Source organism: Kogia breviceps, chromosome 17 (assembly GCF_026419965.1).
Source record: "Kogia breviceps isolate mKogBre1 chromosome 17, mKogBre1 haplotype 1, whole genome shotgun sequence".
Classification (NCBI taxonomy): domain Eukaryota; kingdom Metazoa; phylum Chordata; class Mammalia; order Artiodactyla; family Physeteridae; genus Kogia; species Kogia breviceps.
This window is the reverse complement of record NC_081326.1, coordinates 45,923,390-45,949,238: the sequence shown is the minus strand read 5'-3', so window position 1 is coordinate 45,949,238 and position 25,849 is coordinate 45,923,390. Positions and strand designations below refer to the sequence as shown.

Here is a 25,849-nt window from a genome sequence, read left to right as displayed (position 1 = left end):
CCTTTTTTTTTTTTTTTGGCCGAACTGGGTGGCTTGAGGGATCTCAGCTCCCTCACCAGGGCTTGAACCCAGGCCATGGCAGTGAGAGAGCCTGAAATCATAACCACTAGGCCACCAGGGAACTCCCCCGCTTACCCTTAAAGTTGATTCAGTTGTATGCATTGTTTACGAGTGGCTGGATCCTTATTTGTTACTATATCTAAGTACATACTACAGGGTAAGCTTTAGGAAATCTTACTATTCCAGATTTTAATATAAGTTGGAGAGGTGGTTTTTTTTTTGTTTGTGTTTTAATGAGGTGTTGGTAATAGTTTAGCATGCCATTTAACCATTTACCTTGTTAGATTCAAGTATTTGGAGTATTCAAGTATTCAATACTTGAATTCAAGTATTCAGGCAAAAAAATTCTGCTCTCCATTCCACTCAAAACTCTACCACAGAACATGGGATATAAGAGGTGAATCTTAGTTCTTGTTTTCCTAGTTATGAGCATCTTGCCAAATACAATGTAATTTCTAAGAGTTTTATGTTCTTTTTCACAAAATGACTTTGTATAATACTCACCTGGTAGAAAAACTGGTTGTTTTTGGAGGTATTACTGAGAGATGATACATGCTTATCTCTGAACTGGCTACCTTCCCAAGAGATTTTCAGGGATAGTTTTTGACTATACTTGATTTTCTGTGTATGGATTTAACTTTGAATTTAAACCTCTGTGCAAAATGCAGTTCCACAGTAAACTGTTCGAACTTGTGCTGCTAGATTTGTGTGGTTCATTTAAAATTTTTTATTTTTCGTAGATTTCTTGCGATTGAAATTTGGGTTTTGGTGTTGAGGTTTGGATGTCTTTGAGTGGGCATTAGAAAATTTCAGGAAAGAGATCTAATTGGGTAGCGTATGTTAAAGCAGACCTTTTCAACACATTTACTGTTAACCTCAAATTACAATTTTAGACTTCTTTTTTTAAGTCTAAAGAGAAAGGGGGAGAAACAGTTTAAATAATACGAATTCTTGAAAGTTCTACCGACTTGGAACCCGTACTGGAGGGTTTCCCGTACTGGCTTTCTCCTAGCTGTGTGAATTTGAGCAAACTGCTTATTTTTTAAATCACAGCTGTAAAATAAAGTTGAACTTAGAACAGTTCCTTTAACTGTAAATTGATACAATGATTTCTCTTTTTTTGAGGGTTTTAATCACCCTTTTGTTAATACAGTGTGTGGTCTTTGGAACAGTAGCATTAGCATAACCTAGAATAGAACTGCAGACTCTCAGCTCCACCCAAACCTGAATCAGAAATCTGCATTTTAACCCAAGTGGCTTGTATGCATATTAAAGAGAAGTACAGTTGCCACCAGTTCAGTGCCAAGCCAGTTATCTCTTTAATTTTTGTTAGTCATCTATTCTCCTTCCAGCATATCTGATGTTTTCTCCCAAGTTGGCTTAGAGATATAAAACTTTTCTGGGTGGGGTGTAGTTGACTCCACAGTTGAGAGGGGAATAGATTCTAAGATGGAAGTTTCATAACAAGCTTCATGTTTTAAGCAAGACCATATTAAAGGATAAGATTTTTACTTCAAGTCTCTTTAATGGAAACCTAACTTTGCATTTTATATTTCTACTGGAGTTTTCCTCTTAGACTTGAGAAACATATTAGTGAGCTCATACATTTATAAATGATTCTGCCAACTCAGGGAAAAGTCTTTTAAGATAATTAATATTGTAGAATTCAGAAAGTCTATAATTTCCCCATCTTTTTTTGTTTTGTGGAGGTGTAGTGTATATAGGCACAGATAGAAAATGCTAACACTTCATTCTGAAGGTTCTGGCAGCCAAAGTGACTGGCTTATTTATTATGCCCAGGTACAGTGTATATTATGTTAAGTGAAACTTTAGTTCTTGGTGCTTTGCTATAAAGCTACAGCCACAATCCCTATTCATATAATTCCAAAATCCAAATGTTAAAAAAAATTTTATAGTTTCCTTGATGTGACCTAACCTGATTTGGGAACAAAAAGTTGACCTGAGTCTGAGCTAATTTGAGCCTATTTTTATTTTGACTTATCCCATTTAGTGCTAATATTCGTAATTCTGCCTCCTGGAGAGCGTTAAATAATATATTAAACGTATATGTACTAAATTGCCATTCTAAAATCTGAGAAATTTTGAATCCAGAAAGATATCTTGCCCCAAAGTTTTCTTGACTAGAATTAGTAAAGGTGGCAAGAGAAATTCTACATTCCAGAAATGTCCTTAGATATCAATAGCTGTTTGCAACACTAGACATTGAAATCCTGATATTTCCTGTGGAGCAACAGTACTGTTTAGAAAATTAGAAGTCAAAGGATTTAACACACTGGCCTTCATGAAAAACACTTAGCACATAGCATTGCAAAATGTATAATTCCATGAACCATGTTATGCTTCCAGCACTCCAGTAGGATTTCTGCGCAGGTGGTCTAAGCTCTAGGATTTGGCTTCAGAGTTAGGTTTTCAAATCACGTAACCTTCTGAATTTTTAGATAGTTCATTTCTTTAAGTATATGGAAACTTTATAAGCTGCTTGCATAGTAAAATTTTTTCTTTTGGATATGTGTGTGGTGTAATGTTTGAGCACTGTAAAGATATCATAACAAATGCTTAAGCTTAATAATATCTCAGATTACTGAAGGGCTCTAATTGTAGAAACGTTTTTGTGTACGTTTTAAATTTCTTAGGCTCTATGCTGCAGTAGTTTTTTCAGTGGGCTGTATTTTCAAGTTATTTTAGCTAGAGCTCCAATTATAATTAATAGATCAGCCTAATGGAAAAATTTTAAAGGCTGTTTCAGAAAACTAAATTCTCTTCTAACTAGCTGCTTTTATTAGCAGATCTAGTGATAAAGTCAGATTGAATTAATTATTAACATATACCTTTTAATGTTTTGTTTCTAAGAATAGAAAAAAGGGATTCAATTAATTGATTTGTCTAAATGGACAAATTTTGTCTGAAATTTTAAATATTCAATTTAAATTACCAATTTTGGAAATTTAAAGATTCTGTGATGTAATCAAATTCACAGAACTTTTATTAATGGTTGTTGGTGCTCTTTGACCATGAAGCCGAATAAAACTATCATTGAAAACACACAGATTTAGGGACCAGTTTTTAAAGTGTGTGTATCCCCTTGGCATGCAAAAAGTAGTATTCGGTGGTGCCTCATTGCTTGTGTAAAGTAGCAAAAGAGCATTCTATATAAACCTAATGGGAATAATAGGATGTTAATGGATAAAACGGCTTGGGGGACATGGGGGGCAAATTTAGACTTTTCTTGGGGGGGCCAAATAGATTAGAAAACAGCGTAGATCATTTTTAAAGGGAATAAAATTGTTCTTGCATTTATTACAGAAGATAGTGAGCTGAGAAAGTTAATAGTCACTACCCATCTGTGTATTCCATTACACTCCCTTTGGTCTTAATTTCAGAGTTTTTGAGTTTGGGGTTTTTCTCCTCTGCCCTCAAAAAAGCATTTAGAGACACTTAATTCTTCTGATTAGGAGTAAATAAGATATTATATAAACTGTACGTCATAAGCTATAAAATCTAGGTAAATGGTAGGCTAAAGTTTTAGGCTGGCCATTGTTCAGACCGGCCTAAGGAGGCCGTTGCAAGTGCAATGCTGTCATGCTGGTAAGGCCTAGAAGACACAGATGGTTTTGTCCTTCACTTCCATTCCAGGGCCATCCATGCACACTGAAGCAGTTTGTCACAACCTAACTGAAACAAAGATTTGGCCATCCTTTTTTCTAATCCAGGGAATAATGTGAAGAACATTATGGCATAAGTAGAAAATATTTGTGCAGCGTATTGAGTTGCAAGGATTAGGCTGATGACGTTCAGCCTGCCCGAACCATATGCAGCCACCATGAGGTCTTAAATGCCTATAGTAACTGAGTGAGTTGCGGCAGGAGCCAAGATGATAAAACCCTTTTGGAATGCTCTGCTCTAAACTTTTCCACCTTTCTTCATTATCTTGTGTCAGCACACATTTTATTTCTCTAGCATTTACTTGGTGTGGAGTTTTGACCTATCTTTCCTTTGCTGTCTAGTTTTGTAAACTTGTGAATTGATCTTTGTTACCTTGAGCAAAATTATTTGGGGATACCATGGTTTTTGTTCTTGTTTTTTTTTATCTGTGATGTGTGTGGACTTGATCCTTGGAAGTTTAAAAATTTTTTAATGAAAACAGCATTCTCTAGAACTGCTCTGTTCAGTACAGTAGCCACTAGCCAGGTAGCCATATAAATTTAAAGAATTCCAATCAAATAAAATTAAAAATTCAGCTGTTCAGTTGCTTGGGCACATTTTGAGTGCTTGGGAATTACATGTGGCTAATGGCTATTGTTTTGGACAGTGACGAACGTTTCAATCATCATAGAAAGTTCTGTTGGACAGCATCACTCTAGGATAATTGTTACTGTGAATGTGAGTGGTATTAGCCATATTAATCTTAAAATATCAATAAGAATCATAAGAATTACACATTCTCTTCTTTCTCCTTAGGTTTGTCTAATAAACTGTTCTTGACTGTAGGGGCTTTTCAGTTTTATATTCTAGTTGAATTCTTTAGTTGCCCAGCATGTTCTTAAGATCCAGCTCCCTGCTGTACTTCATGTGCTTATACAGACTGAACTTAATATTAGGTTTACGTTGAATATATGATTATTTTTGATTTGTTTCTTTCTTTTGGCGGGGAGTGGCTTGTGGGATCTTTGTTCCCCAACCAGGAATTGAACCCTGGTCCCCTGCAGTGGAGGCGTGGAGTCCTAACCACTGGACCGCCAGGAAATTCCATATTTTTTGTTTTTTACTGCAAAGATACTGTGGTGCCCAGTTTATAAAGAGCTCCTAAATAAGTATAGTCTCTCCTTAGTTCATCATCTAGGTTCAGCATGGTTGGCATGTTATATTTGGCATGACCAAGAATAGGGTGGGATATCCTAGTATGTTCAACATGGATACTATAGCAAAATAAATAAAACTCAAAATGAGAGAGATTTGCTATCCTGAATTCATGAAGAGCTCTTATAGGTCAATAAGAAAAAGCAAAAAACATGTAGGAAAATGAGCAAAAGGCTTAAAAACAATTTTTCACTAACAACATAGCAGTTTCACTCCCACATATGTGGCCCTAGACTGTAGCACATTGCTTGGTTCTTCATTTGTGGATCAGCTAGTTTGCAGACCACAACTTGAGCAGTGGTTCCCCTTGGGTACATAAATAACAGCAAGAAATTATATTATGGTGTTTATAAACAATATAGAAAAAATGGGACAACCTATAGGTCCTCTGGATAAATAAATGTTGTACATCTACAAAGAATAGTCCACAGCAATGAAAATTAATGGACTCCAGTCCCATCTATCTGCGTGAAGGAATTGAAATTATAAAGTTGAGCAAAAGACGTCATAGTAGGAAAACAACAGTGACTCCGTTCATGGTTCAAAACCAGTAAAGCTGATGTTTTAGAGGGCAGATAGAGGAATAAAAAGATTAAATAACAAGGGAATGATGATTGGAAAAGTCTGAATATGCTTATTCTAGAGGAGATGCAACCACTGCTACCTGGTAAAGATGTTTAGGGGCTTCTGAGTTATTCAGTCTTCCTTAACCTGGGGTTTACTGCAGTCATTGTAATGGACACATGCTTTATATAATAAAAATAAATTTTCCTGTTGGTGAGGTGGCAATGAGATCTGCCCTAGGGTAATCAAAGTAGTTAAGTGCATTTGTTTAAAAGGTTATTTCCTGTGCTGCACCAGGAAAACTAGAAAGCTTGAAATAATATGGTTATGTATTTGCTGCTGTTCATGTTGCATTATAATAGTTATCTGTAATGTTACTACATTTTAATTACCATAGGGATTTACATATTTCACTTCTGTACAGGTACATACTTGCTCCAGAAGAAATGTAGTCTTCACATCAGATAGTCAAGGCACATTTTTTTCTTTATTGGAGTATAATTGCTTTACAATGGTGTGTTAGTTTCTGCTTTACAACAAAGTGAATCAGTTATACATATACATATGTTCCCATATCTCCTCCCTCTTGCGTCTCCCTCCCACCCTCCCTATCCCACCCCTCTAGGTGATCACAAAGCACCGAGCTGATTTCCCTGTGCCATGCGGCTGCTTCTCACTAGCTATCCACCCTACGTTTGGTAGTGTATATATGTCCATGCCACTCTCACTTCGTCACAGCTTACCCTTCCCCCTCCCCATATCCTCAAGTCCATGCTCTAGTAGGTCTGTGTTTTATTCCCGTCCTACCCCTAGGCTCTTCATGTTTTTTTTTCTTAGATTCCATATATATGTGTTAGCATACGAAGACACATTTTTTAAAGAGAGCCTGATCTTGTTGATTTCACTTGCAAAAGTATATTGCTATGAAAATCCTGTATTTCCATTTTCTCATTTAGATTTATTTTAGAGTTTAATGTGAGGCATTTCATTGGGCAGCCTTTACCCAAGCATTTCAAACTTAGCCTGTTGGGCTCATTTCCTTTAGGATTCCCCCCACCTTTATGTATTTCCTATTCATTCTTGTTCTTGTCTGTTTTTTAAAAAATAATTCTTCAGCAGTCACCTTTAGTGTTCTTCCTCTAGAGTTAGTTTTTTTTCAACCTTATCAGCTGAAAAATAAACTTAAGGGTGTTTTATTGCCATTATTGGCTTTCCTCTTGCTGTCAGTTAAAGCAACCCCTGTCCTGATGATCTTAAGTACTCAGTGTAGGCTATTGTTATTATCCATCACTTTTGGTCCAACATGGCAAAAGTTCATACGGTCTTATGATCACACAATTTATTGGAACTTCTACCTACCAGTTCTGATCATGTAGCTTCCTGGAACTACCTTCCTGGAGGCCTGCTCCAGACCTCATATTTGTAGTACCAGTGTCATCCTTCTGGCCTATTATTTCTAAAGGTATTCTCTGTGGTAAGTAACATTTTTCTATGGGATGTAGAATGCATAGGTGACTTTGACAGCATTGTATCTATCTTTTTTTTTCCCCATTGTATCTATTTTTAAAGCTGTGAGCTGAGTGCTAAGTCATCAAATGCCTATATAAAAGTAATAATAAAGGTAGAAATACCCTTAGGCTTCTTCAGAATAATAGTGTAAATTTCAAAATATCTTAAGTTCTCATTTTTAATGAGTAAAAGTCCTTTTAGAAAACTGGTCATGTGTTAAGGTTGGGTTTCCTGCTTAGTTGTCTCTGAAACAGTACTCTCAAACTTTCAGCTCTCCCTGTTCTACTTCCAGGGAGGTCTTCACTTCAGAAATCCAAGACTCATATTCATCCAGCTTGGTGTCAAGTGGGCTGTTGCTGCCAGAATTATCTTGTGATTATTTGAGAGATGTATCAGTTTCTTCTGAAGTACAATCAACTGTAGAAGCCTGTGTAGCAGGTGTGTAACAAGGCAAGTGCCCAGCTGCTGCAACCACTCCTCTTGGAGCTACCCTCTCAATGACATGAGGACTCACGACCTCATGAAAGACTCCAGGGAGCAGTGTGTGGTTCTTGGGAGCCTTTTCTTTCCTTGGCAGCTCTTCCTGAAAAATGTATTATCAAAAAACACCAATATGAAGGTGTAAATAAGGAATGTTAAACATGTTCTTTTCTTCCCAGCTATGATGTCCAAGAGGAAATTATTTCGTTTATAAACATAGTATTGTGATTGCAGCAGTTGTATTAGCATAAAATCACCATATATTAAGGTGTTTGGTTGTGAAAATAGCTCAAAGGCTCTTGTGAGTAGAGAGCACATTCTAGTGTCTATTGATAAAAATAAACTTGGGAGCTTTTATTAAATATGGATTTGCTCTTTTAAGGTCAATGTCCAGCAACACTAGACTATAGTATGTAGTGGTCTGTAACATGTCTGAACCAATAAATCAGTCCTGTTTCTGATTTATACACCATTAAAAAAAAATGGTGCAGTATCTGTTGGGAATTATAACCAGGATTAGATTGGAACATGGGGGAAGTTTGGCATCATCTGGGTTTGAGTCTGCTGCATTCTTTTTTTTTTGGCCGGAGCACTTTGCAGGATCTTAGTTCCCCAACCAGGGATTGAACCTGGGCAGTGGAAGTGCAGAGTCCTAACCACTGGACCACCAGGGGAATTCCCTGAGTCTGCATTCTTAATGGAGAGCTCCCTGGAAATTCCCTGTGGTATGGATTAACTTGGTGGCTCTGGCATACAGTATAAACTCTGCTCACCCCCAACACATGGACATTTATTTTCATTTTGACTCCCTAGGACATGCTGTGTGTCAGATTTTTGGTTTAACATTACCACCAAGTAACTTTAAATGCCTCTTGAAAACATTTTACTCAAATATTTCTTTACTTTAGTGCCTTGTAAAGCAGAAATGTAGAACATGAACCTTTTTGCAACAGTGAAACTTTAAAGCAAACTTTTTGCTCACATGTTAAGAAAATTGCAAGCATAAGCTTCTGAGGGTATGGTTATGAACTGCTTTTAGGACTCTTTCAGTGAGATCAGGCATAGGAAAGACTCAAAAACAGTCTATGCTTAGCCACCAACTTAAGCCTTTTCAATTGTTGGAAATACTGGGCTTCCAAGTGAACATTTCATTTGAGCACAGGGTTTGTTGGCTCAAAATGTGTTAGAAACCCTCTTTCCCGAAGGTCTTTGTGTTTGTGGATTCTTTTGAGGAGTTAGTTTTTAAGTGACAGTTGAGCTTTGCATCTACATGTGGGTCACTTGTATATCAAGGTTTTGGGCTCCTTTTAAGGATGTGAAAGATGGACCTCTTCTTATTTAAAAAATTTGTTTATTTATTTATTTTTGGCTGTGTTGGGTCTTCGTTTCTGTGCAAGGGCTTTCTCCGGTTGCAGCGAGCGGGGGCCACTCTTCATCGTGGTGCACGGGCCTCTCACTGTCGCGGCCTCTTCCGTTGCGGAGCACAGGCTCAGTAGTTGTGGCTCACGGGCCTAGTGGCTCCGTGGCATGTGGGATCCTCTCAGGCCAGGGCTCGAACCCATGTCCCCTGCATTGGCAGGCAGACTCCCAACCGCTGCGCCACCAGGGAAGCCCCTTGATGGACCTCTTTTTCAACACACTTCAGGGAGTTCTTTCCTGTCATCACCACAACCCTTAAGTTTCAGAACTCCCCATTCTTAGAATCATCCTTTGTCCATCTGTTTCTCAGCACCTACTCTGGGCTAGGAAATTAGGGAAATCTCAAGACCTTCCTAGGGAGCATCTAAGAAGATAAACTGAGATAGAGCTCACTTATCTCAACATTTACCATCTTTTATGTATAGACGTTATTAGTATTGGTTTTAACTATTGTTGCAGTGCTTGGTATAATTACCAAAGTAAAAAATACTACGTTTACATCTGTCTTAGTTGTTTCAGGTGTGTTGGTCCCAGAATCCTTTTTGTCAGGTCCTGCCAATATAGCAAATTTTATTTTATTTTTCTGTCACAGTCCTTTTGTGAGTAAGCTAAGGATTGGTAAACTAACCCTATGGTTACTTCAGAAGTCAGAGTTCCATTTCAGTGATGGTAATATAGCCACTGTCGTGTACTCTCAATCTTTCCTTTAGAGCAGGGCGTGCTTTAACATATCTTTATTTATGTTGGTAGTACATTTATTTGTCAGCTGTTTTAGTTTGGCCTTTACTGTTTAAAATTATTCCACTTCACAAAAGTCTGTAGTGACAGAAAGCAGATAAATGGTTGCCTGAGGTGGACAAAAGGGACATGAAGAAATTTGTCTTTATGGTAGTGCTGGTTACAGTGGTGTGTACATTAGTCAAAGCGTGGGTGTACATTATTGCATGTAAACTGTTGATAAGATGGATGGAAAAGAAAGAAAAATTCATATTTAGAGTTTACCTGAGAGTTTTAGACAAAAGATATAGAAGGAGCAAGGTGGAAATGTAGAAACTAGTCATAAAGAAAGGTTTGAAAGGCTATGAGAAGGCATGATAGGATGTTTTGGTACCACATGTGAATAAACTTTATTATACAGAGGTTTAAGAACTATGGGAATTTATATGTCTGAGAAATGTTAATTGATTATGGGAGTGTCATTTAGTCTATCAAAGAGACTGAAAGTTGTGTTTGATTTCCAAAAGATGAATCCTGTGTTTTCTAGGAACGGTACTGCGAGACAGAGTTCTCCTTTTAACAGACAGGCATACCTCATTTTATTGTGCTTGGCAAATACTGCATTTTTTACAGACTAAAGGTTTGTGGTGACCTTGCTTTGAGTAAGTCTATTGGTGCCATTTTTCCAACAGCATTATTTTTTAGTTAAGGTATATACATTGTTTGTGTTTTTTTGGTGTGTGTGGGTTTTTGGGGTTTTTTTTTTCACACTTAATAGACTAGAGGGTAGTGTAAGCATAACTTTTATAGGAACTGGGAAACCAAAAAGTTTGTGTGACTCGCTTTAATGCAATACTCACTTTATTACAGTGGTTTGGAACTGAACCTCCAAGGTATGCCTGTTGATTTGATCTTCAGCATCTCTAGAGCTAGCCTAATTAGTTGTTCTGTGCCTCAGTGTCTTCATCCGTAAAACAGAATAATACTGTCATAATGGGTTTTTAAAAATATTTATTTATTCATTTATTTTTGGCTGCATTGGGTCTTCGTTGCTGCGTGTGGGCTTTCTCGAGTTGCGGCGAGCGGGGGCTACTCTTCATTGTGGTGCGCGGGCTTCTCAGTGGGGGTGGCTCCTCTTGCTGCGGGGCACGAGCTCTAGGTGCGCAGGCTTAGTTGCTCCGCGGCAGGTAAACACTAGCTGTAGGAAATTGAGGTTCATCTTGTCCTGGCTTTAAAAGCTAGACTTTACATTTGGTAGCAGTTGCCTGTGATGGTCAGTAATTGATAACTCAAGGTTCCCAGGTAAATACTGCATAGAGAGTAGAGTCTCCTTAGGAGTCTCATGAGCGGAAATACTAGGCTAAAGATCGTGATTAAGTATTTTTCATCATTAAAAGAAATAATTGATCTTTTTGAATGAGTAGGTTTTATCTGTTCTGTTGCTTTAGTACATAGTTGAATATCCCTCTAAAATTGATGTTCCAGCTGGTCTTATATTGCTTAAAATAAACATGTATCCTCAAGCCTAAAATGTGTACTTTCTGGGCACATATTTAAATCATTTCTGGTATCATAATCTAAGAGATTTGCTCAGCTAAACTGAATGTAGTTGAGTTCTTGGAAATAAAATTGTCATTTTTAAAATACTGCTTGTATTTTATGAAATTTGACTAATGCTCTGGCTTATTGATGAGTTTGTTTTGGTACAACCAAAAAGCTGACACTTTTTTTTTTTTTTTTTTTTTTTTTTGGCTGCATTGGGTCTTTGTTGCTGCATGTGGGCTTTTCTCTAGTTGCAGCGAGCAGGAGCTACTCTGTTGTGGTGCGTAGGCTTCTTCTCATTGCAGTGGCTTCTCTTATTGTGGAGCACGGGCTCTAGGCGCATGGGCTTCAGTAGTTGTGGCACTTGGGCTCAGTAGTTGTAGTTCGTGGGCTCTAGAGCGCAAGCTCAGTAGTTGTGGCGCGCGGGCTTAGTTGCTCTGTGAAAGCCGACACTTTTGAGAACCATTGAAATAAATGGAGTATATTTTTAGGACAAGTGCCGTTACCCATGGTGAACTCTTGCATAGAGCAGGGAGAGGGGAAAGGAAAGGGGGCAATCAAGGATGTAGGAAAAGCTGTGCAGGTTTTAAAATAGGTTGCCAAGAGCTGGTCTTTGTCCGTTGTAATTAATGTGGCAACCAGAAATCAGTCCCAGGCAATGAGTAGCATCCTGTCTAGAGGACTTGTTTTGTTTATGGACCTCATATTAAAATAAATCTTTGCCTAAAGTAATGTAAGGACCAGTGAATTCAGCAAAGAACATAAACTTATTGTGTGTGCCACTCCAGGGGACAGTGGGTGATTTGGAGAAAGAGGGAATACTTTATTTGATTGGGGAGGGGTTGGATTTAGTCTGATGCCCTTCTAAAAATCAGAGTTCTTAGTAAATAAATGGTTTAGGATGTATAGGTCCCTAGCTTATGCCTAGTTTCAAATTATGATGGCATTTTTGTATTTCTGGCAGTTGGTGACTTAATTTTAGCTCTTCCAAGTCAACACTTAAACAAGTGATTTTAATTTTGTTTTTTACAACAATCTTTTGAGGAAGTATTTAAGGTAGTTAACTGAAGTTGACCTCAGATTGCACAGCTATTAAATGACACAGCCAGGACTAGGTCTTCTGACTTCTAGTCCAGTAACATTTTCACCAATCATCTCACCTCATAAGAGACTTAACATTGTTAACTTGATTTAACTAGTCCATTTTAGCTTGTGGTGGGATCTAGATAGTGTGTATCAAAGCTACGGATTGTCCCCTGAAGTTGGCCTCCACTTTCAGTCATTCCTATTGTTGATATTTACACATCACCTACTCTAGAATTTTACTTAGAAGACGTTTATCTGCAGTTACCTGGTAGCACACTGCTATATGGCTGGCAGTGTATTGACGTTCAGACTATTTTGCTTTCTTAGCTGCAGACATTTATTCCACTAGCTTTCTTTACTTAAAATGAGTAAAATTGTGTGTGTGATGGCGGAATCACGAAACAAGATGAATAAAACAGACTGGCTCTGCAAGTCTGTATGTAAGGTGACCATGTTTACTTGTAATATTTTGTGCATATGTGTCAATTACCTTCTCAAGAAATTGTCATATTAAGCTTATTTTTTTAATGTATAAATTCACATTTATTTGCTTTAAAATGGGCACTAAAGGAAAGGATATTAGTGACCTAGTGTTTCTGAAAGTGTTAAGTGATCACAGATTCTTCACTAAATTGGGTACTTCTTATTAACACACTCTCATTGACAACTCATACATTAGGTTTGACTAATGAAATAATACAGACTTGGAAATAACTTCTATTTTGACAGTTTGTTGCATATTCTAAGGACCCAGACGTAAGGCTTGGTGGCCCGTCTCTTGTTTTTCCTGGTTTATGACTTTCGGCTTTGTGGAATACGGCTGAGATGAAAGGATTTATTGACGATGCAAACTACTCCGTTGGCCTGTTGGATGAAGGAACAAACCTTGGAAATGTTATTGATAACTATGTTTATGAACATACCCTGGTAAGTGTGTCATCTCACATTTCTGAAAAGTGTTATAAATTTCTGAAATATGAAGCATCAATGCTTTGTTTCCAAGGTCTTAATCTGATAAAAGTACTTTCTTCCAGGTTGTCTTGACTTGACAACCCCAGTTCCCCTTGAGAAGTGATGAGATTTTCTTTCTAGCTCACATTAAAAATAAAAAAATGCTTCCTTGACAGCCCTTTCTCTTCTGTGCTTTATAGCACCTGTTTTTGTATGTTCTTTTATTTTCTTGATATGTTGCCAGCTATCCACTTAATCAGTACATGGCTTCTTACCCATTTTTCTCAACTGTGTACTTCCGTAGATTTTTTTTTTTTTCTTCCGTAGATTTTAATTTATATTTCAGATAATTTTGGTTGTGTATATTGAATGAGAATTTATACTGAATGCTTACTCTACACTGACCAAGTGTCAGTTTCTATAGAATCATATTTATTGCTACTTAAGATCATTTTTGTTTTGTACCTACTGATAGAAAAATTTTGTTTATTGCCTTACTGATAGAATTTTTGTTGAAGCTAATTTCCCATATTCCCCAAATTCGAAGAATTGTTTTTGTGTTACTGGTGTTCAGTAATAGGATATCTAAAAAACTTCCTTCTTCTCTTGACCTTTACAAATGTGCTTAAGTCTTCTCACACACCAGCAAAATCCTGTTGTATCTTCTGCCATCAGAATTCTTTTTGGAGGGTGGGGAAGAGTGACACTTGTCCTACCGTTCAGTCTGTTCTATAGCTAAGTCATTCTACAGTTAATTCTCTGATGTCATTAGTCTTAGTCATTTTTACAGCACACTTCCTGGGGATGGCAGCATGTTTTTTAAGGATGGGGTAACTTCAGTACAACTGTCCTATATCTGCCACCCATAACCCATAATATCTAGTCGTGTCTATTTCTTGGTCAGTATGTTCCAGTAATGTATATCTTCAAATAATGTGGAGTATGGAAAACAGCAATATCTTCATGGCTTTTCAAACAATATTTGGATGTTGTATGTTTTTAATAAGATTATTTTGTCTGCCATCTAACATTGGGTAATTTATGCTCTGGATGACATGCATAGTCATCTCTCTACCCCTAGAGTAGCCCCAACTTCGAAATCGTTACACGTCTCTCCCAATCCCTAATTAAAATCTGTTTGTTTGTGTCACACTGTGTGGCTTGTGGGATCTTAGTTCTCCAACCAGGGATTGAACCCAGGCCATGGTAGTGAAAGCACAAGTCCTAACCACTGGACCTCCAGGGAAATCCCCCAGTTTTCTTTCTTTTGAGGGAAGAATATCCTTACTCAGATTTATCTGACATTTAGTATACTTCTGTATTTTTAAATTCAAGTTTGCCACCTATGTGCACACAAACTACCAACTTTATCTCCTTAAAAATGGGTTTCTTTTGTTTCCTTGTTTTACTGTCTTTAAATGAAATTCATAATGGAGATACAGCTTTTTGTTTAGGATTCCTCATTCTATTCACCAGATTAGGAGATTAGATCCTATACTGCTAAAGTAGGTTTATTTTAAACAGTTAAGGAAAGCATGGAAGGAAATAGGTAGTCTCCTTCCCCTCCACACCCCAAAAGTAAAATTGAGGCAGTTCTGAAGTAGAAAGTCACTATAATTGATATTTTTTTAATCAAAGAGAATATTTTCTATACCAGCATAGCACAGCACAGAGTCAAATTTTAAAAGAAACAAGACTTAAGTGTGCTAGTATGTAAATGTTTGTCTTGGCTCATTTGTGGAGGAAAAGGGAGTTCTTTCCTACTTGTGATACTGAGTTTTCAATAGTTTTTTTATGTTTCTCTTTTTCATAACCATAATAGACAGGGAAAAATGCATTTTTTGTGGGAGATCTTGGAAAGATTGTGAAGAAACACAGTCAGTGGCAGAACATAGTGGCTCAGATAAAGCCATTCTACACGGTAAAGTGCAACTCCACTCCAGCTGTACTTGAGATTTTGGCAGCTCTTGGAACTGGATTTGCTTGTTCCAGTAAAGTAAGTCATTTTCATTACTTTGTTACTAAACTGCAACATTTTAAAATTGACTAATTTTTGGTGACCCACAGCAGTAGAACAATTGCAAGAAAGTTTTGACTTTTGAATGTGTTTCCTAACTGTTGTTTAAATTTGCAGTTAATATTGGAAATTTACAAACTTTCAAGTGTACCTTTCAAGGAACATTTCAGTGAGATGAGATTTTATAAGCTTTATTTTTCTTCAATCAAAAACTGTTATTTGGGCTTCCCTGGTGGCGCAGTGGTTGAGAATCCGCCTGCTGATGCAGGAGACACGGGTTCGTGCCCTGGTCCGGGAAGATCCCACATGCCGCGGAGCGGCTGCGCCCGTGAGCCATGGCCGCTAGGCCTGCGCGTCCGGAGCCTGTGCTCTGCAACGGGAGAGGCCACAGCAGTGAGAGGCCCGCATACCGGAAAAAAAAAAAAAAAAAAAAAAAAAATGTTATTTGTTCCTCATTTTTAGCCTAGAGCTAGCTTGACCAAATTACTTCTTATTGACAGCAAGATAATATCCTAAACTATGAGATTTCTCTGATGGTGATTACAGGCGTACCTCCGAGGTACTGCAGATTGGGTTCTAGACCACTGCAATAAAGCGAGTCACATGAATTTTTTTCGTTTCTCAGTCTGTATAAAAGTTATCTTCATACTATATTGTGGTCTGTTAAGTGTGCAATAGCATTATGTCTAAAATGTAATGTACATACATCAAATAAAAAAATAATGCTGTTGAAAAAATGGTGCCAGTAGACTTGGCTCAACACAAAGTTGCCACAAATCTTCAATTGTAAAAATGCAGTATCTGCAAAGTGCAATAAAATGAGATATGCGTGTATACCTTTTTTTTAAAAAAGAGGATCAGTATTTAATTTTATTTTTTGGCTGCTTTGGGTCTTTGTTGCTGCGTGTGGGCTTTCTCTAGTGCAAGCAGGGGCTGCTCTTTGTTGTGGTGTGCAGGCTTCTCATTGTGGTGGCTTTTCTTCGTTGCGGAGCATGGGCCTAGGTGCACGGGCTTCAGTAGTTGTAGTTGTGGCTCACGGGCTCTAGTGCGCAGGCTCAGTAGTTGTGGCACACAGGCTTAGTTGCTCCGCAGCTTGTGGGATCTTCCTGAACCAGGGCTCGAACCTGTGTCCCCTGCATTAGCAGGTGGATTCTTAACCGCTGCGCCACCAGGGATGTCCCTGTATACCTTTTTAAAAGGTTTTTTTAACAGAGTACAGTATAGTAAGCATTACCGGAATCTGAACTATGACATACATAATCCTAATTTAACCTTACATAATTTGAATTTAACAAAAAAGTAAAGGTATGTGGTAGTGATTGAAAAGTAATAGAAAGCTTGCCTTTTAGATGACACTGTTTAAAATCTGTTTTTAGACTGAAATGGCTTTAGTGCAAGAATTGGGTGTATCTCCAGAAAACATCATTTACATAAGTCCTTGCAAGCAAGTGTCTCAAATAAAGTATGCAGCAAAAGTTGGAGTGAATATCATGACATGTGACAATGAAGTCGAATTGAAGAAAATTGCACGTAATCACCCAAATGCCAAGTAAGTGTAAAACTAGGTACATGGGAATATTATTACCTAGGGTTTGGGGTTGTCTTTAGCCTGGGAAAAGGGGGCATTTATGTAGAGCAGTGGTACATGTTGTGATAACTGTGACTTATTTCAAGTTCCTTTATGGAAAAAACTACTAGCATTTTATTGGCTACTTCTGATCCTTCCTGTGGAGCTGGGATGAGATAAGGGCATTTTGGGATATGAATTTATAATCTTTAATTCAAGGAAGAGAATCTGGTTGGTAGGATAATCACAGCTATATTTTCACAATTACATTAACCATGCTAGTTAATTTGTCATATTGGGAACAGGACGTGTTTTGGTCAGCTTTTTTTCCTGGTTAGCTGAGGGTTTAATCTGCCCTAGATGTGGTTTCTTGAGAGGTAGTCCTTTGTTGTCAGTGTCTTAGGAACCTAGTCCATAGACTCCTGGGATTTCTTTAAGGCCCTTCTCCTCAAACAGGAAGTTTAATGTTTTTACTTGTTACCTACATGCATCCCAAGAGTTATTTTTTTAACTAAAAACTTAACTGTTTAAAAGCAAAAAATTTAAGGCAAAATTAATATTGCCATGAATTGGTGTATCAAGAGGATTTTACAATATACTGAAAGTATATTAGTACAAAATTGTTTTCTTTTTAATAAGTTATTGTGTATGTTACATGTTGCCGAAAATGTGAATCATATCCATATTTTCCTTGTATTCATAATTTTCTTATTGACTTTAATGGTATTCTTAGAAAGGTATCCTGACAGGATTTATTACTCTGAAAACCTTTGTTTTGATAAAGGCCCGTTTTTTGATAAAGTGGTTCTAGGGAACTGCTTGTCTCTCTTAAAAGTCTTCTGGGGGCGGTGGCGGGGAAGTGTTCCTTTTCTGTGACCTGATTTGGGGTGTTTACTGTATTAGATTATAAATGGAATGGTATATTCTTGATAGAGCTGGTTCTACTTGTAAGTAGAATAATTTTGCTTTTACAAACAGCATTTTTGTATAATTGCATTTTTTAGTGGTTTGTAATTACTTGGAGATTGCCTGACAGTCGTGATCATTTTGTCTTGGTTGTCGTGGTTTGGAAGGAAATACCAAAGAGATTTGAATCAGCAGTCTAAAAGGCTGCTGTTGAGATACGTAAAATAACTTAGGACATCCTAATTTTTTTGTTAGATGTACAAAATTAATGGGAGGAATGTTCAGAATAAGTGGTAGAAGGTTAGCTAACTAGAACAGTTTAGGAAATTTGGAACATTTAAATCCCTGATCGTTTTTACTGAAAGACAATGATGGCATTGCTATTCAATTTAGTCTTTCTAGGTGGATTTATGGACTGATGGACTTGATTTGAAAGTAATGTCTTTCATTACAGAGCCCAACCGACTCTTGATGCTACAACAGAGTCTTAACTTCCTGCATTTTCCAAATTCCCATCCTTGTAAGCTTCATACTTTAGGCCCTAATTGCTAGTTTTTTCTCTATACAGGATTGTTTTTCATTAGGTTCACTTGATTCATCCGACGCTGGATTTTGGAGCGCTGACAACATTATCAACACACTTCCTACAATCTTCAGGCTTCACATGTGCTGATGATGATGTAAACCAACTCTGCCCCAATCATCTTCCCCTTCTCTTAGGGTCTTACTACATATTGCAACAGAAGATAATATTGGAGGTGAAGAGGGTAACATGAAGTTTGGCACTACCCTGAAGAACAGTAGGCATCTTTTGGAATGTGCTAAGGAACTTGATGTCCAAATTATTGGGGTTAAGTGAGTATTTGTTTTAAACTTCATTTTGTGGTGATAATCTTTGTCTTTCTGTTTACTGATTTAGAATTTCATTTGCATGAACTCTAATAGATTCAACTTTGGGTTTAATATACACATTTCCCTTAGTTCAGGAAAGCAATTAAATATGCTTATCCTTCATACTATTTTGTACCTGTACCTTCCCCATACCCAGTAAAGAGAGAAAATAGTAAATAACAATTCAGTTAATAATGTAAATCACCTCTTTTTAAACTGAATGGAGGGATTTACTAGAATTCTAATGAATACCAAAATGGCATTCAGCTTCTAAGTTGTTGGAGATGTCATTTCACTTTTTCTTTTTCCTATCCTAAGACTTTTTCTCTTCTCCTTTTTAATTCCTTAGGAGCACTTCAAAAAAATCAGTAGACTTTATTTTACCCTCTCAATTTTATGTGTGAGGAAACAAAGACCCAGAGAGTTAATGATTTTGATCATAGTTTCAGAACCATGATCTGAATCAAATTTGGAGCAGCTTAATGCTCCAAATTTTAAAATTGCTCATAAAGGTAAACAAAGAATCACCACTGTTAAGCTTAAATCTACCTTACTTGATAATATTAACAGTATTGGAGAGTTTTCATAGTTCAGCTAAATTTTATTGTTAACACATAGGAAAATTGATTTGGGGTATATTCTTCTATGAATTTTAACATTTTTGTAACCACTGCCACAGTCAGGGTACAGAAAGAACCATATTTCAATTCAATTTATTTTATTTTATTTTTTGGCTGCACCACGCAGTTTGTGGGATCTTAGTTCCTCAACCAGGGATTGAACCCTGGCCGCCTGCAGTGGAAGCATGGAGTCCTAACCACTGGACTGCTAGGGAATTCCCTATTTAAATTTAAATAGTCTTGGGCTTCCCTGGTGGCGCAGTGGTTGAGAGTCTGCCTGCCGATGCAGGGGACCACAGGTTCGTGCCCCGGTCCGGGAGGATCCCACATGCCGCAGAGCAGCTGGGCCCGTGAGCCATGGCCGCTGGGCTTGCGCATCTGGAGCCTGTGCTCTGCAACGGGAGAGGCTGCAACAGTGAGAGGCCCGCGTACCGCAAAAAATAAATAAATAAAATAAATTTAAATAGTCTGAATCATTGATAAGTATCACTGTTAATGAATACTAACAAATATCATTACTACTCAGCTGAGTTAATGTTCAGTTGTATTTATTTCACAATAGATACATTTTTAGATAAAATTGTGCGTTCAAATTAAAGGTTTTGTAGGGTGATGGCTTGTTACTTTACCATATATGCATAAAAAGCATGTCCCTATCTGATAATCATGAAGCATAACTGATAACTTATAAAAAATTGTTTATAAAATTACAGTATTATCCTAATATTGGATAATAACTTTTCTAAAAGGCTGGTATTGTAACTTGCATGATTAGAGGCTCGTGCTTCCAATGCTTTAAATATTTGGTAAGGTTAATCTGAATATTTTTTGTGTCAGTATGGTGAATGAGAAAGGACTTACAGGAAAGGCCTCTAAAACTTGCAGCAGCTTCAAATTTATTACTCTTATTTCTTTCAGATTTCATGTGTCAAGTGCTTGCAAAGAATCTCAAGTATATGTACATGCTTTATCTGATGCTCGATGTGTATTTGACATGGCTGTAAGTTTTTCCCTTAAATTATTTTGATATTTTAAGCCAGGATGTTATCTAAGATTGAGTGGTTTTCTGCCTCTGAAGTACTCTCATTCATTCTTTTTTGTGACATGCACATTTTAAAAAATGGGTGTGAAGGGATGAAATAGTAATCTACTTGCATATGTCTAAAGATAATACAGAAACATCAGGAAGACAATATATAAAACATTGAATGAATCTGCTTCTGTTAGTAGAAAGCAAGAAATTTACTGTACTAAAGGTCAAAACAGAGATTATTTACTGCCCCCTTTTTTTTTTTTTTGAAATGTCCTTATATGCATTACAATTTGGAAAAGCATTTAAAGATTTTCCCCCCTCCACATCTCTAGGGAGAATTTGGCTTCACAATGAACATGTTAGACATTGGTGGAGGCTTCACAGGAACCGAATTTCAATTGGAAGAGGTAAAACCTTGTTCAGTGGGTGGACATACTGGAATAATCTCTCATTCTTTACTACTTACCTGGTAGATTTGTAGACTAGAGTTTTTACAGCAGCAACTAAAGGTGTAACATTTTTGAAAAGTTTAAACTCTATAGCATAATTTTATCACAGAAAGTTTCTATTTTCAGTACTTGATGGCACAGATGAATTCATAACTTTGGAGAGCTTGAGCTATTTTATCCAGATATACACCACTCCTCACCTTCCTAATATATAGAAACTGTATTGAAATATATAGAAACTTTATAGTGATTGAATATAGAGACATGACTTTAAACAATCACCAGTAGCCATTTGCCATTGGAGTTATGATATTTTTTTTCCTATGCCATTCTGATAGTTAGAAAATAAACTTCGATGACTTGAAAGCTTGCTTTATTGCAAAGCTCCATGGTCTATAATTCAACTACTTAATTTTCCTAGAAAATTTAATAGCTGTCAGTCTCTTAATATTGTGAATTATCTAATCCAATATTAAAACCATAATGTGGGGTTTTAAATCCATAGGTTAATCATGTTATCAGCCCTTTGTTGGATGTCTACTTTCCTGAAGGATCTGGCATTAAGATAATTTCTGAACCCGGTAGCTACTATGTGTCTTCTGCATTTACACTTGCAGTTAATATCATTGCAAAGAAAGTTGTTGAAAATAAGTTTTCCTCTGGAGGTAAGTTACAAAGTTTATAGTTTTGTTTCTGTTAGTAGGTAATTCCAATTAGTTCAAAGATGAGTTTATCAGATAATACTCTGGTGTAAATTTACTGTAGGACATTTCATGGATTATAAAGTTGTGGGTGGTCTTCATCCATCAGTGGGCAGCAGCTAGGGAGCTTTTCAAAATGCCCTAGCCAAGGTCCCATTCCATAATAAGACTTTCTAAATCCAACTGTTCTTGATACTGATGTTGAGATAGGCTTATTTTAGATAAACTTACCCAGGTGATTGATTCCTCTTAAGAACCAGGACAGTCTTAAATGTATGATTTGACAAGTTACTGAAGGCTTACACTGTCATCCCTATCTAGCTACAAATAATTTTCTTATCTTAAAGTTTTTTCTCAGTTTTGTTCCTTTGCCAGATAATCACTCTGATTATTTTTCCACCATAGATTAGTTTGGCTGCTCTTGAACTTCATATAAATGAGGTCATATAACATATATTCCTCTGTTTAAGAGAGCTCGATATAATGTCTGAACCATTTTGTTTTACATTTATTGCCAATTAATATTCCATTTTCTGAATGAATATACATTGTATATTCATTATATCCATTCTCTTGCTGATGATTATTTGATCGTTCCCAGTTTTTGGCAATTAAGAATAAAACTGTCATTCTTGTACTACTGGTATTGTGGACATTTTTCATTTCTCTTAGGTAAATGATTAAGAATAGAATTGCTGGGTCACAGAGTAGGTGTCTGCAAAGATTTCAGAATGGTGTTACTATTTTGCCCCTCCAATGACAATGTATATTTGCAAGTTCTGGTTGCTCCCCACCTTCACTGACTTTTTGGGGGTTGTCAGTGTTTTAAATTTTATCCATTCAGTAGGCGTGTGGTGGTGGTATCTCACTGTAGTTTTAATTTGCATTTACCTGGTGATAAATGATGTAGGGCACTTTTTTCATGTCTTTATTGGTTATCCTCCTTTGTGAAAGTATGTTCAGTATTTTAGGCTAACAGTTTTAAGGTATGGCAGTATATATATATTGGTGTTTATGTTTTGAGGAATGTGAAACCTACAAGTCAGTTCTGTAAATACTAATTCAGACTTTGATACACCTTTTAGATGTTTTACTATAAACTCATCTTTACTTTTCCTGTTTCAGTAGGAAAAACCGGAAGTGATGAACCAACCTTCATGTATTATATGAATGATGGTGTTTATGGTTCTTTTGCAAGTAAACTGTCTGAGGACTTAAATACCATTCCAGAGGTTCACAAGGCAAGTTTTATTACAAATAATATAAAAACTGCTTATATGGCAGTTTATGAACAAGCTGTTATTTTTAAGACACATCCCAGTTTTTGGAGAAATATTTTAGGATTGGGGAAGGTTGCCCCATTTTTGAGGATTTGCATATCTCTGGCTGAGTTCCTTTATTGCTTCCTTAGATGGAGTTAAGGAGCATCACTGCCGCTGGTTCTAGGCTTTTCTTCCAGGGGCACATTTGATCTGAGATAGTGAAAAAATGCTCTTGCCCACCTTCAAATTCAGTGCCTGCCTGAGTAAAAACCTAACAAAACAACCACCTTTTTTTCCCTACAGAAATACAAGGAAGATGAGCCTCTGTTTACAAGCAGCCTTTGGGGTCCATCCTGTGATGAGCTTGATCAAATTGTGGAAAACTGTCTTCTTCCTGAGCTGAATGTGGGAGATTGGCTTATCTTTGATAACATGGGAGCAGATTCTTTCCATGAACCATCTGCTTTTAATGATTTTCAGAGGCCAGCTATTTATTACATGATGTCATACAGTGATTGGTAAGATGGTGTTTTTGTTTTAAAGCGGATTGGGTATTTGAGGTAACAGAACATTTGCTAATTTTAATTCTGTAATGAACGCACAACTTAAAAGTAATAGCAAAATTATCTTTTAAAAGTAATTGGGGGACTTGCCTGGTGACGCAGTGGTTAAGAATCCGCCTGCCAATGCAGGGAACACAGGTTCGAGCCCTGGTCCAGGAAGATCCCACATGCCGCGGAGCAACTAAGCCCGTGCGCCACAACTACTGAGCCTGCGCTCTAGAGCCCGCGAGCCACAACTACTGAGCCCATGTGTCTCAACTACTGAAGCCCGCGCACCTAAAGCCTGAGCTCCGCAACAAGAGAAACCACTGCAATGAGAAGCCCCGCACACTGCTAAGAAGAGTAGCCCCCGCTCGATGTAATTAGAGAAAGCCCGGGTGCGGCAATGAAGACCCAACACAACCAAATAAATAAAATTTTTTAAAAAAAAGAGTAATTGGAAGACCACTTATTTTACAGTCCTATTTCATTGTCCATTTGTTATGTGGTTGTGTGGTCTTTATCCTTAAATTCAAATTTTCTACTTTTTTCTTATGTAGGTATGAGATGCAAGATGCTGGAATTACTTCAGACACAATGATGAAGAACTTCTTCTTTGTGCCTTCTTGCATTCAGTTGAGCCAAGAAGACAACTTTTCCACTGAAGCTTAAGCAGGCATTAACGCTTTTTTAGATATGAAGTTGCAGGTTAAGCTTGTCTGGTCTACATTCCAGTGTGGAAAAAATTTGAACAATCTTATTCTGTTAATTCTCTTGGAAACAAAAAACTACTAGTAATAGCTATTTGGGACCAGACAAAATTAGCTCTCATCTATAATTCACTGGGGGTAATTGGGAGATTAAGATAATGTATCCACATTTAAACTTAACCAGTTTGCCCTACCCCTTAAGCGTTTAAAATAAAATATGCAACAAAATGGATGACTTAGTGGAGATGGAAGCCCATTAATTGGGTTCCCCATTAAACCGTTTACATACAAGTACACAGTTTTTATACTAAGGATTCGTGTTTAAAAAGTCTTGTAAAGTTAATGTCTTTCACCCAGATATATCAAATGTCAGTGGAAGACCAGTGTGATTTCATTAGATACGTTTAGTGTATTTAGAATGTGTAAATTTGTGCTTTGAACTGTAGTTTAATAAATGTACAATTGCATCATAGTATTTGTTGTATTTGACCTAATGTAACCCTTGTATGATTGCAATAAAATTTTGTGTAGATTTTACTGTTTTTTCAGGCTAAAACTTTGGGAAAGGGGCTAGTTAGCAAAGGTAGTTTCGAAATAGATGTGTATATGGACTGTTTAGAAGGTTATTTTCCTTTATAGCCCATTTAAGTTTAGTTTGGCTCAGTACATTTTTCAGTTATTTAATTAGTAATTTAAGTAAAATGTTTGGTAAATCATTGTGAAGTTGAGATTCATTATGGAGAGTTGATGTGCAGTAAGCATGATGTTTAACAATTTTAACACCAAAAATGTTAATCCTGCATAAACCAATTGTAATAATTAATAGGTGTTTCTGTACAGATAGAATGCATAGAGTACCTTAGTAAATCTTTGAATCACAAATCTTTTGGCTGAAATGGAAGATTCTCTTAAGTACCTTGAAAAAACTTTGGGGGAGGGAAATAAAATAGCAGAAAACTCTGCAGCGCACTAAATCTTAAAGAAGGGCTACATCTATATCCAGAAACCTGATGCTCCTTTGCACGGAATATTATTTAAATTGAAAATTGTGAGGTGGGGTGGGGAGAAGCACACCTATTTTCGGTTTCTCAGTTGCAGTGATTTCAGACTTAGGGTTTGTTTTATTTTAGCTATTCACTTAGCTTTTTGTTATTTCCCATTTGTTCAGCTTAGTTTAGTGTTAATTCTTTTCATACTAAAATTTTATGGTGATTGGAGGAAGTGAGTTAGAGTCACTAACATGACAGTTGTTGCCAGGAATTTGCGTTGTTCACTGCTAGTATATTAGTAATCCTAGATCTCAGAATCACAATAGTAATAAACAACAGGGGTCATTTTTTCCTAACTTACTCTATGTTCAGATGTGGAATTTCTGTCTACCAAGAGGAAATGTGACTTCACTTTGGTGCCAATGGACAGAAAATTCTACCTGTGCTACATAGGAGAAGTTTGGAATGCACTTAATAGCTGGTTTTTACACCTTGATTTCAAGGTGGAAGGAAATTGATCATGAATCTCTAATAAATTTCAATCTCTTAAACCAGTAGGTGCTTAATATTTTTGATTTGATTAATTCCCATTTGAATTTTGTGGGTTCTATTAATTAAAAAAAAAAGACCCCAATCTGTTGTCATCTAATTACCCTTGGGCTTTTCCAAGATGTAATGTGGGGTTTTATGCAAAATTCCAAGCTACCATGCAACTTTTTTTAACTGTAATGAGGAGGAATTGTTCCTAACCTTCTTTACTTGTTGTGCTTTTTGGTCCAGAAATGCCAAATCTTTTAAGAGATGGTACAACTTTGAGTCATTGGCCTGACTATACAACTTTGAGCTTCATGGCGTGTCGATTTTGCCATATTTATGGGAGAACTATTCTGTGTATAACAGATCAGAGTTGCAAGTAAGACGTGAATATGGTAACTTTAAGAAATATCTGTATTGTA

At 36.9% G+C, this 25,849-nt stretch overlaps 1 protein-coding gene across 10 annotated transcripts in view; it reads left to right on the top strand.

The window, feature by feature from the left end:
* The window catches only part of AZIN1 (antizyme inhibitor 1), a 30,098-nt gene extending 5,312 nt beyond the window's left edge, over positions 1-24,786 (top strand). The window contains exons 3-13 of one of the 10 annotated variants that reach the window (XM_059043129.2): positions 7,304-7,449; positions 13,003-13,182; positions 15,029-15,202; positions 16,600-16,772; positions 18,417-18,551; positions 20,126-20,207; positions 20,573-20,647; positions 21,195-21,354; positions 22,516-22,631; positions 22,956-23,170; positions 23,755-24,786. In XM_059043129.2, coding sequence (XP_058899112.1) covers positions 13,081-13,182; positions 15,029-15,202; positions 16,600-16,772; positions 18,417-18,551; positions 20,126-20,207; positions 20,573-20,647; positions 21,195-21,354; positions 22,516-22,631; positions 22,956-23,170; positions 23,755-23,866 — 1,344 coding nt within the window. In that variant the 5' untranslated portion in view covers positions 7,304-7,449; positions 13,003-13,080 and the 3' untranslated portion in view covers positions 23,867-24,786. Of the gene's footprint in view, positions 1-7,303; positions 7,450-12,984; positions 13,183-15,028; positions 15,203-16,599; positions 16,773-18,416; positions 18,552-20,125; positions 20,208-20,572; positions 20,648-21,194; positions 21,355-22,515; positions 22,632-22,955; positions 23,171-23,344 lie in introns of all 10 variants that reach the window. The other 9 variants (XM_059043128.2, XM_067018122.1, XM_067018123.1 and 6 more) reach the window with 9 other exon arrangements.
* Positions 24,787-25,849: the final 1,063 nt, after the last annotated feature.